Source organism: Vigna unguiculata, chromosome 4 (genome assembly GCF_004118075.2).
Source record: "Vigna unguiculata cultivar IT97K-499-35 chromosome 4, ASM411807v1, whole genome shotgun sequence".
NCBI lineage: Eukaryota > Viridiplantae > Streptophyta > Magnoliopsida > Fabales > Fabaceae > Vigna > Vigna unguiculata.
In genome coordinates, this window is record NC_040282.1 from 16,346,147 (window position 1) to 16,359,322 (window position 13,176).

The 13,176-nt window shown below is 30.7% G+C and overlaps 1 protein-coding gene across 1 annotated transcript; it reads left to right on the forward strand.

Moving 5' to 3' along the window:
- The first annotated feature begins 2,299 nt into the window (after positions 1-2,299).
- LOC114182517 (GDSL esterase/lipase At5g33370-like) lies at positions 2,300-4,254 on the forward strand. The gene is made up of 5 exons (XM_028069399.1): positions 2,300-2,605; positions 2,769-2,896; positions 3,024-3,266; positions 3,355-3,607; positions 3,811-4,254. The coding sequence occupies exons 1-5, from the start codon at positions 2,350-2,352 to the stop codon at positions 4,044-4,046; spliced, it is 1,116 nt and encodes a 371-aa protein (XP_027925200.1). The 5' UTR covers positions 2,300-2,349; the 3' UTR covers positions 4,047-4,254.
- The last annotated feature ends 8,922 nt before the right edge of the window (positions 4,255-13,176 follow it).

The window sequence follows — 13,176 nt, forward strand, 5'->3', positions numbered from 1 at the left end:
TAACCTAAAACTTGTCTATAAGCAAAAGTCTTACTCAATTAGACTATAATAACCAAATGATAAAACTATTATGTTTTTAGAAAAGAAAATACGTCTTAATGAATGAATCTATAAAACTTGCTTGTAGGCTAAAGTCTTACTCAATTAGATTCACATAACCAAATGAGATAAAACTATTATGTTTTGCCAATGCAAACACATCTTAATGAATGAATCTAGTGACCTAAAACTTGCCGCCTATGAACAAAAGTCTTACTCAATTAGACTCATATAACCAAATGATAAAATTATTATGTTTTACCGATGCAAACACATCTTAACGAATGAATCTAGTGACATAAAACTTGCACGTAGGTTAAATTCTTAATCAAAAATTGACTCACATTACCAAATGATAAAACTATTATATATTATGTTTTACTGCAAACCTAGTCTTAAGGAATTAATTTAATGACATAAAACTTGCTTGTGGACTGAAGTCTTACTCAATAAGACTCATATAATCAAATGATAAAACTACTAGACTATGTTCTTTTTTGTTTAGTTATTGTAGGCAATTTGAGAAATATAATCAACATTTCATCCTAATAAATCATATTGATGATGTAAGAAAATTTCTATGAGTAAAAATTCATCACATCATCACATATAATTAATTATAATTAATGTTTATTCTATTATTATAAATATCAGTCTATTAAAGATGTTATGATTAGTCTCTAATTTATTATATTCACCTTTATTATGATGTATAAATTAAACATACAACCTATAACATATATTACGTACAAAAACTTATAGAAAAATAAATTTCTTCAATTTTATATGAAAAAGTTCTTTTATTGAAAAGATTTAAGAGAATCATATGTCAATCCTTAATGAACTCATATAGTAATTCAAATCGAAGCAATTACCTAACCTTCACATCATAAGATATTTCACATTAAAATATGGATATAAAACAAACTTATAGAGTCCTTATTATTTTAAAGGAATAAAAGGTGCAATTTTTAATTCATTTTTAACCTAAAAATAATCGGCATAGCCAAAGAAAGATGACAATCGCTATAAGCAAGTGGCAACATTACATAATACATGAGTACACAAAATAAATTTCGGATTCCTTATTAGAGCGATTTCGGCAAAACATTGAAGGGTTGCAAAGCCGATTCTCCGCGACAGATTTAAAACAAGGCAAAGGTATTTAACCTTGCTGATACCAAATGTAAAACTAATGCGGAAAAAAGAATAAGGGTTAACATTTAGTGATTGTCACTGTCATGGAAATCCTTTCATAAACTTTTTAATTTCAAAACTTTGATTTATAAAAGAGTATCAAAATTTATAGAATAATTATAATATTTGAATATAATTAACAAGTAGACCACATTTATGAAAATAATTGAAATATCTTATATTATCTTAGGTATCACTTGAAAAATTTCCAAAAATTGGTTGACGAAATTAACTATCTCTACTTAATCTTTTTCATCCACACTTAAATGTGAAAACACCGAATTAAATTAGGAAATGAATGTTTGCTTGACATGGTAGAAAAAGAACTCAAATCAAGTCGATTTAGGTGTGAACAACGGTAAATAAATCGGTCGAGACTAAAACCTTCGAGAAACACATAGGTTAATAAAACCTTTACGATCTTTTAAGTTTACGTCAATAAAAGATACTTAAAGTATTCAGCTTTATTCTTGAAGTAACATCCACCAATTCTGTTCGGAATTTTATGTCGAATTCGCCAAATTTAGTTGGGAATAACTTGTCGAATTCATCTAATACGAATAATTTACGATAGTATAATTTGAAAGAATTTAGTTTTTTTTTCTTTGAACTGCAGGTAATCCTCATTATTCAAATAAATAATGCCTATTTTCGAAATCCTTAGTCATCGTTCGGTGCCCTTTATTTTTCGATACAGCATTTAAAGATTAATAATAAATGATCCGTATTTTTTATTGGCTTCGATGAAGCGTATCAATTTTCTTTCATGGACTATTGAATTAAAGGAAAACAAAGAACAAGAAGCTATATATTTGAAATATTGGTCTTGAGTGTTGTGGAAGTAACATAACTAGCGAAGACAATATCTAGTTGCATCATAATGAATCTAACCTATCACATTTACTTATGTTTTTGACCAACGCACCAGTTTTAGAAGAACATAAAACCTTCAATAATAGAGCAATAAAGTAACCTCCCAAACTAGTAAGACGTGTATGAAATCCTGTGACAAAGTCCATTATATAAACTAATCAATCCTTGGAATTCCTCCATCCACATCACAAAAACCTAGCTAGTTTTCATACAACAACCCCATCAAAGGTTCATTTCAATATGGCATTCTTGCCAAATTTTGCACCCTTCACCGTTCTTAGTTTAGTGTTGTTAGTGGTTGGAGTCATTGTGTCTAGGGCTGAAGCTAGGCCAAGAGCATTCTTTGTATTTGGAGACTCACTTGTTGATAATGGAAATAACAATTTCTTGGCTACCACTGCACGTGCTGATGCTCCTCCTTATGGCATTGATTATGGTCCTACTCACAGACCAACCGGTCGTTTTTCCAATGGCTTCAACATTCCTGACTTTATCAGTTCAGTTTATCTCTTCCACATTTTCTTTGCCTTTAGCATTCATCTTTAAATTTTTATTTTCATGATCAACATTTTGATGTTGTGAACCATTTTTTCATGTATTTTAATAAGAAGCAACTAAACATTAAGTGTATGTCAAACTAATGATTATGTCGTTTTCAGGTCAGCGACTTGGTTCTGAGTCTACATTGCCATATTTGAGTCCAGAGTTGACAGGTGATAAGCTCCTAGTTGGTGCCAATTTCGCTTCAGCGGGAATTGGCATACTTAATGACACTGGAATTCAGTTTGTAAGTTCATTAATCATTCACTAGCTATAACTTTCTCTGATGATAAACTCTATGTGATGAAGAAAGTTGTAAAACTTAGTTCTTACTTTGGACTCAAAAAATAATGTTGCATGCAACCTTTATACAGGTAAACGTGATCAGAATGTATAGACAGCTAGAATATTTTCAGGAGTACCAGAACCGAGTGAGTGCTTTGATTGGAGCTTCACAGGCAAAGCGTTTAGTGAATCAATCACTAGTTCTGATTACAGTAGGTGGCAATGATTTTGTGAACAACTACTACTTGGTGCCAAATTCAGCAAGGTCTCGCCAATACCCACTTCCTCAATATGTGAAGTATCTCATCTCTGAGTACCAAAAGCTTTTGCAGGTAAAACCCTATTGATTAAACAAAAGGGTTAACGCTTAATGTGTTGTAATAACAATCTCTCTCATTCTGTCATATGCAAATTCTGCAGAAGCTATATGATCTTGGAGCTAGGAGAGTTCTTGTGACAGGCACAGGGCCTTTGGGTTGTGTCCCTTCAGAACTGGCCCAACGTGGCAGAAATGGAGAATGTGCTGCTGAACTACAACAAGCAGCAGAATTGTTTAACCCACAACTTGAACAAATGTTGCTACAACTCAACAGGAAACTTGGAAAGGATGTTTTCATTGCTGCAAACACAGGAAAAATGCATAACAACTTCGTTTCTAACCCCCAACAGTTTGGTACTAATTATTTTTCATGTCCTCTTTGTCAAGGTTTTACACTGTGGTTGCAGTTGTGTAACAGGAATTTGCATTGTGTTTCATGTTACTTGAAAGACAATGTGGTTGCCATCATAACTTTTAAAACCATGTTAGTACAGTAATAAGGCAATAATTATAAGGTCTAAGGTTTGTGGTGTTGTTATTGTTGTTGCTTTCTGCAGGGTTTATTACGGCAAAAGTAGCTTGTTGTGGACAAGGACCCTACAATGGTCTTGGTTTGTGTACACCACTCTCCAATCTGTGCCCTAACAGAGAGCAGTATGCATTTTGGGATGCATTCCATCCATCCGAGAAAGCCAACAGACTTATTGTGGAGGAAATCATGTCAGGTTCTGAAGCCTACATGAACCCTATGAACCTTAGCACCATCCTGGCTTTGGATGCTATCACCACATGAAGACAAGCAAACATGATCATCCTTCGATGCTATACTTTATGATATCTCGCTTTATACTTGTTTTATAGTTTATTAATTGTAATTGTGAGTACTGTATTCCTCCATATAAGTGAGGATCAAAACTTAAGGAAGAAAATAACTTGCGTTTACCAAAAGTTACTGTGGAGGATATAAATGCTACATTGATTCCAAAAGCTACATCGTGTTCCATTGCCTTTTTTCTTTCCCTTTCTGTCAAGGGTACCCAAAGTACTAAATGGATTAAATACGTTTTTCTTTTCTCAATTTCTTGAATAATCGATTAAATATTTTATTTAAGTATCTTTTGTTACCTTCGTTAGTTTTATTTTCTACACGTTAATTACGGGTGTTTAGACCTCAATCTCCCCACCACCAATAATTTAATATGTTGGGAATAGATAGAAATTAGGTATCATTTTATTATTTCTATAAAACACAACATTTAATTTTAATAAATGATATGACATAAATGGGAATAAAAATATTTACTAAGATAGTTTTTAATTTTTTTTTTTTGTATTTTTCTTAGTTTTTCATATCTTGTATTCATTTTCGACTCTCATCTATTTTTATTTTTTTGTTTTTGAAAATAAAATGAAGCTAGACATAAACTCACTATTTTTGTTTTTATTTCTCTTATGTTCCTTAAATTTCTTGAAAAAAAATGAAATTTTCTTATCTCATAAGCCTTTATATATTCATTTTTTATGATTATTAATGTATTGTATGTTTTTCTATAGTTTTTAATTGTTACTTGATTATTGTAGAGTTTTATTTTTAGTAATTAAGTTACTGAATTTTTAGTTAGATTATGATAAATTATATTTACTTTTAAATTAAAAAAAAAGATATATTGATAAAGAATAAAAGAATCAATTTGTTTTTTAAAAGTGACAAAAGGGAATCCATCCATGATAAAAGGAAGTTTGATATTAAAATTTTGCAATAAGATAGAAAAGCGTCCACAAATATAAGAATATCCAATGAACAAAAAATAAAATAAAATTAGAAGAGTTTATTTAAAATGATGTCCATATTAAATACAATTAATATCAAAACTATAAATTTTGAGTGTATTATTTTTGTTCTCTTATAATTATTGGTCAAGATCCACAACTGTATGTCGATCGACTAGGCTAACATGTATCCAATTCCTTCTTCTCTGACTAAGGTAATGGTGTATTAAGTCCACATTAACTAGGCCTACCACATCATCAAGCCCACATTGGTTAGATAAGGTCCAAGCCCATTCAGGTAAGGACCTACAAAAAATAATATTATAAATAACACGTTAGATAAGGTCAATATTTATATTTTTTATTAATCACAACATTAATTGTTGACTACAGCATTTGGTTGACTTGAGCATTGGAGTGTTTTTTGCAATACCCCTATTTGGTGCTAGGAGGACGAAAACCTAAGGATAGAAAGACAAGTACCTGAAGTTGGAGTATCACAGTGCTTTTTGGAGTCTTTGCATAGTGTATTTGGTCTTGTAAGAAGAAATGGCGCATGCCATGGTGTCGGCTAATATTTTGTGGAGAAAGAAGTGTTTGATGTCTAATAGTGGCAAGATGGTTGGAGTAGGACCCTATTCGGCTGACTTGGCAGCAATCAAGAGTTTGCTGACTTTAAGAAGAGAAGCGCGGAGGAAATGGATGCCTTGAGGGAAGAAAATGCAAGGCTGAAGAGGAAGGTACTAGCTAAGGATTAGAGGATGGAGAAAGAGGGTACCGACAATACAGACTTGGTACATAAGGTATGGTCCCCTAAAAGAAATGTTCACGACATAGAAGGAGAAAGCGGTTATAATATTGTTCTTAAGATCGGCGGAGTAACCAACTCCCCCTAGTGACAGGAAGTGTGGACACCCCTTTATCGGCAACATCACTGAAACCCCACTCCCCAAGCAATGGGAATCTCTCGCATTGGGACGATATGACGTAGTAATGACCCAGATGAGCATGTTTCCATGTATATCATCCAATTCAATCTTTACTCAATTAATATTGTCGTCATGTGCAAGGCCTTCCCTACCACTCTGAAAAGATCTGCCTTGGAATGGTTCACCCACCTGCCATTGTACTTCATTGATTGTTTTGACACCCTTATCGAATTTTTCACAACAAGTTGACATCATCACCTAACCTCGTTGACACTTCTCAATACAAGTTATGAGAAGGGAGAATCCCTTCGAAATTCGTAGACATGTTCAACAATATAGCCTTGAAGATCAGGAATCTGAATCCTAAAGTGGTGCTACACTATATGATCACGACCATAAGAGCTGTGCTTTTTGTCGATGACTTATGCATGAACCCCATGGTAGTTTGAATGAGCTTAGATAGCGTGCTTCTAAGTTCATGCGGGTCGAAGAGATGAGAGAATACAAGAATAAGATTCATGTTGTAAATATGGCGACTTAAAAAAAGGGAGCAGATAGAGACCTAGTGTCGAAAGGTAATCCTCGACAAAGAGAACCTAGGCCTACCTGTTTCTCTCTATACACGCCGTTAATTGCCCTTAGGTCTCATGTGTTGGAGGAAGGGTTGCAAGAAGACCTTATACCATGACCTAGAAAATCCTAAAACTCGCCAAACGCCGACATGAGGAACCCGACCCTTAGCCTCTTTCTATCTTTGTCTACCCCTCGATGCACTAAAGTAGCCATCTTTCTTTTCCTACTCTTCGATCGATAAGTAACCACTACTAGTCCAGTTAGATTTAGCACAATGGTCTCTTAGACTTTCATTTCCTCTTCAACCAATTGCTTCCTTATCTTCTGGAACATGTTTGGATCAACACCAGCTTTCACAACATGTTGGGCCATGTATCCTATAATTCTCAGATCAACATAAAACTGCACAAGTCTTAAATATTCCTAAACTCGCCACAAAGGTCAATAATCGGCTTCGATGACAAGTAAACTGTAACAATCTCTCTTGTAGGTAATTTACGAGGAAACTTCTCAAAATTTTTGATGTTCCTCATATCCTTCTCCGATAAACTATCCTTCAACCATTCCTTATACCTCATCGAATTATTCATCCAGTAGAATGGAAACCTCAGCTTCCCCTCCTCACTATAAAAGTATGATTAGCCTGCCTCTTTCACCATCACCGTAAAGAAACTGTATTGGAACTTCTTGGAAGATTGTGAGTACGCGTCAAGAACACATGCACTCGACCTACTCACCAAAGATAGCCATGAAAGTAGATATTTTGGGCGAGTTACACAAAAATACAAGAAACACACTGGTGAGCGAAATAAATAAAGTCCGACACAACAACCTAAATGCTTGTAAACAACCTCAACCATTTGGATGAAGTTGTGTAGGCACCACATTCGGTATACATAAAACCTCCATAGTAAACTCATCAAAAGGCAACTAGACATGGAGTTGCAAAAACAAGCATATGTAAATGTAGAAAAACTCCTTACTATAACCTTCCCGACCATGACAAACATTGTTTATGTCATATACACTATGTCCAAGCACACCACCCTCTTCAAAATATATATATATATATATATATATATATATATATATATATATATATATATATATATATATTACATGAATAAGGTAGAAGAGGAAAAATGATGGTAACACTTACTTGGGATTGGTATAAGTTTAAGTATATTTATACCTTGTAGTAAGCAACATTCACAACACTTTTATCACAATAATATTTAACAATAGAGTAATTTCCTCAATTACTTGGAGCACAATGAGGCAAATGAACCTCTTATTTATAAGCAGATCACCATGACCCTTTACCTTCTTGTTTCCTTTCATTCAATGATAACATCTATTCACTTCCAAAACTACAAAGAGTCGTGACTGTGCAAGACCTCCTATATTAGTGTGCCCTTTGAGAACTGTCATATCATTATTATACCCTTTTCGTCACTTCGCTTCTCGAGGCTGGGGATACTATACCTATAAGAATACAACTAAGGATACAATTTTTATTTGCAAAAACAAAAAAGGCTAACAACTAGAAACTGAAGGTCGACCACCGAATATTGATAGCTAAAACCTAACATCGTAAATTCTCACAAACTCTTCAGCATGTTCCATTCTAATGACTGAGGGACAAGTGTACTATTTATGACTATGTCATCCTCAATCATGACCAAAATTGATACTAATCGTATACATGTCGGCCGATTGAGTTGACATGTATCCAATTCCTTCTTATCTGACTAAGGTAACTTGTGTATTAAGTTTACTTTAATTGGGCCTACCAGATCATCAACCCCACATGTAATAGGGCCCCACATGTAATTGGACCTCTTGGTTGAAGCCCATTTAGGTAAAAGCTTACAAAATATAATAATATAAATAAGACATCAGATAAGGTAAATATTTACATTAGTTTATTAATCACAACATTAATTGTTGACTAGAGCATATGGTTGACTTGAACGTTTGACTATTTTCTGTAAGAATATCCATATTTTGTGTTAGGAGGACAACAACCTAAGGAAAGAAAGATGAATACCTGAAATTGGAGTATCACAATGTTTTTTGAAGTCTCTACAGAGTATATTCGGTCTCGTAAAAGCAAATTAACTTTTTTATTGATTTGAATTTTTTTAGAACTAGCTAGTTTTAAATAATTTTGATTGATACTTTAAAAAAGGGTTAAATATGTTTTTGGTCCCTTAACTTTCAATTCAGTGAAATTTGGAGTTAGTCCATCTTCGAAACTTTAAACCAATTTAGTATTTCATTTTTATAAATGCGTGGATTTAGTCCTTTTTAACCAAATTTTGTTAAATTTATTTGATGTTTCAAACGCATTTCATGATTGTATTTGAGTTGATTATACTGTTTGAAACATTTTCGCTTTAATGTTAAGTCAAATACTATTATCAAACGCGTTTGAAACGTCAAATAAACTTAACAAAATTTGGTTAAAAGGACTAAATCCACATATTTCGAAAGAAAAATGATTAAATTGATCCAAAATTTCGAAAAGAGACTAATTCCAAATTTCACTTAAAGTTAAGGGACCAAAACATATTCCACCCCTTTAAAAAAAGACTAAACCAGAATTGAAATTAATCATTTAAATATTTATATTATTTATTCTTTCCTTGATATGTGAAATATGTAGATACTATGGAATAGATGAGTAATACTATATATTTAGTATATAAAGTGAGGGGAATAATATATATATATATATATATATATATATATATATATATATATATATATATATATATATATATATATATATTACATGAATAAGGTGGAAGAGGAAAAATGATGGTAATACTTACTTGGGATTGGTATAAGTTTAATTATATTCATAATTATATTCATAATTATTTTTAAAATAAAAATTTACATTTTATCTTTTTCAGTAAATATATTATACCTTTTACCATATTATTTTAATTATTAATTATATTTAAAAAAAATTACAATAATTGTAAGATGATATTACAAAAAGTTTAATATAAAAAAATATATAGAGAAAGATATAGAGAGAGAGTTGCTCGTGATGGGGTTACTTTAGTAGGGGTGTATGCCTCTGAAAAGTGCTTTGTGTGAACTTAAAATAACTTTTTTACAAAGCGCTAAATGCTACTTGCAAAGTTCTAAAGTGTTGCTGCATCTTCTTTCGGTTCCATGCGTAAAGGGCAATATGATCAAGGTAAGGATGTTTCAAGAAGACTACAAGGATATTGAAAGGATGCAAACACCATTAAATGGAACAATTGTTCTAAACAAGGACGATAAACCCATGACTCATTTCGAATTATGTTCAGAAGTTGTCTAATCTAGGACATTCTTGGTTGACAACAAGTGTTTTTTGTGTGTACCTGATCGGCATTGTTTTGGTATGGAACCAGACAATCTCAAGAATCCTTTATGTTGATCTTTCCTCCACTCCTCTATGAAATCTTTCTGAATTTGCTCACTATGTGAATTTCGAGGGTAAGGTACTTGCAGGCACTCCGACGCTCAAGTCAAATAGTGATTCCATATGAGGTTAGTCTAGTTCCACACAAAAATTCCACTCAAGGTGAGAAAAGCATACCTCTTTGTAGTCACTAGACCGTAATTTATATTACTCATATAGTATACCTGTTATGATTATTTGTGGTCTGTTCATATTTGAGGATCAACTCTTTCTTTTTTGTCTAAGATTTGCACGCATCAACTCTTTCCTTATTGACTGAGATTGCTTGTCTGTACATTGCCAAGGATCAACTCTTTCATTATTTAATGAGATTGCTCGTTGCTCCTCTGTACCTCTGCAAATCATTTCCCTTTTTTCCATCCATCGCATTATTGGGCCAAGATATACACGATCAAATGGGCTTAAATATACCCAGCCTTCTTGTCTTGCTAATGGTGCTTTGTTGGACTATTGTGTTTATTTGGACTGTTGTGCTTAATTGGGATGTAGAGAAGATTTCCTTCAACATTCATTACCGGGCCGGGATGAGGCCGGCCCTTGCCTAGGTCAGGATGATGTCGGCAACATGTGTACTTTGGTTGGGCTGATATGATGCCGGCCTACACCTCACTGTGAATATTCACTTTTCATTTGTCTTCATCAGTTGTAAAAATTGGACCTTTTAATTTTAAAAAATATTATTTTATTACAAATCAAATCACACATCAGGACAGGGTAACACTCACCTTTTTACTCAAAAAATGAAAAACTTCTATTAACTATTACATTTCATTTCAGGAGATTTCTTCTTGCATCTCAAAAAAATTTCAAATCTCAAAATTTCCTGTGACCTTCTATTAATATATATATATATATATATATGAATTATATAAATATATTAATTACATACATACTTAAAAAATAAATAAAGTTATAAAATAATTAAATTTTAAATAAAATATATATATATATATATATTTGGATTTTTTAATTTAAAATTTAAAATTTTTTAGTTTTATTTACTTTTTAATATTTTAACTTAGTTTTTTTATATTTTATTTTATTTTTAGAATATATATTAAAACATAAAAAACAAATAAAAACAAAAATAATTAAAATTAAAACATTTAAACTTTAAGTAAAATTAAAAAAAATGAAATAGAATAAAAATAATATATATATATATATATAAATTATATATAATTAAGTTTTAAAAAATTAATTAAAATTAAAATTAAATATATTATAATACTTTATTTATTATTTATCTTTGATATATATTCTAAAAATAAAATAAAATAAAATATTAAAAATTAAATTAAAATATTAAAAATTAAATAAAACTAAAAGTTATTAAACTTTAAATTAAAAAACAAATGAATATATATATATATATATATATATATATATATATATAATTTTTTTTCTTTTTCATTAATTATTTTATCTATTTTGTATGAACTTTTTTTAAGCTTTTTAAAAATTTAATTTTCTTTATTTTAATTATTTTTTCTTAATTTTTTTTCTTTTATTATATTCATTTTTAATTTTATCATTTAAATTTGTTTTAATATAATGTGTTAAAAAATGAATAATACTAAAACATAAATAAAATAAAATCATATTTAAAAGTTAAAAACGAAATATATATATATATATATATATATATATATATATATATATATGTGTGTGTGTGTGTGTGTAAATTCACTTTCGATGTATATATATAGTTTTTTAATGTAGAATTTTGGTATAATTTTTTTTTATATTCGAGAGTCTCATTTTTATCGGATGTTGACATTCCAAAGTATCTTTACTGGAAATCGACATCCAGAAGTAATTTAGGGTGCAATATATGTTACTATATATGATCAAATAGTTAAAGGATATTTTTGGAATTTGATATTTTGTTAGAAGTGTATAAGTAATTTTTGGAGTTACAGGAAGCAATTTCATTGAATATTCTTGGGATCAGGAAGGTTATCCCATTGGGTAAAGGGTTCTCTGAGTTTGAGTTCAAATCTGAAAGATTTTAAGAAGGATTCTAGAGGTAAAATCTTGTAATTTTGTTTCCACAAACCTTTATTATGACTTTGTATTTTTAATGGTATAATTCATTTATTTGAAGAATTTGAAATTTTTTAAAATAAATTGACTTGTGTGGACGAGGAAGCTAAATGGAAATTAAATTTTAGAAATTTAAATTTTAAATAACTAATATAAAAGAGTTTGAAATTTACTAAAAAAGAGAAAATTCAAATTCTACATGTTATTGAAATTCTCTTTAGTCGAGATGAAAAAAGTGCACAAGTCCAAAACATCGATCCTCAACTCAGGCCAAGGCATCTCAATATCGAGTTTCCATTGATTAGGCTCAATTATGAGTCCATGCTAACTTCTTTCGACTTTCACTCAGCGTCTGTTCGTTTGAAAGGTTCCTACTGTTCACGTGTATTAGAGAAGATGGATTTAAAAATATTTTGTGTTCTCATTTAACGATTCAAACAGAAAAGCGAAGACTGATTTGCGGGTTTTTTCTAAAAACTCATCCCCTCAATTTTGCAGAGATTTGAGATAATATACAAACATTTACTTTTCTACCCCTTCACATATATTTCATCTTTGCTATCTAATAATAGAAACTTGTTCGCAATCTTATTTCACCTCATCTTCCATCTTTCAAACCTTGTCCGCATATTAGGTTTTCGATTTACTCCACTGTTTGAATCTGATTTGATAGAAATTGTTAATGGGATGGTGGTATTTATGCAAAAAATCAACTCTTGTATGAGACTCAAGAATTGGTGATTGCTACCAGTAAAAGGTTAAGGAGAGGGAATGTGAAAGTGTGTGAAATAAGATGGTGAGTAAATATACTTGTGTGGGCACCGGTTACGTAACCGGTGCCTAGAAGAGCTTAACACCGGTTACGACACCGGTGTATATGTATTGTTTTTTTTAATTTTTTTTTAATTTTTTTAAACTTTTTTTAAAAATTTAATTCTATAAATTTTGTTTACATTCATAAAAATTTATTTATTATTTATTTAAAATTTCATATAATTTTAATATATTTTTACTTTGTATTAATTAATTATAATTATTTTTATAACATCAAATTACAAAATCATTCTCTTTTTTCATCAAGGGTATTTTGGTAACTCTAATTATATCTGTTTTTATAATTT

Excerpts from the sequence above, each read along its gene's own strand:
- LOC114182517 (XM_028069399.1), top strand. The coding sequence starts at position 2,350 with ATGGCATTCTTGCCAAATTTTGCACCCTTCACCGTTCTTAGTTTAGTG. Across the intron at positions 2,606-2,768 it reads CAACATTCCTGACTTTATCA|GTCAGCGACTTGGTTCTGAG; the intron begins GTTCAGTTTATC and ends TGTCGTTTTCAG. Across the intron at positions 3,608-3,810 it reads TTCTAACCCCCAACAGTTTG|GGTTTATTACGGCAAAAGTA; the intron begins GTACTAATTATT and ends TGCTTTCTGCAG.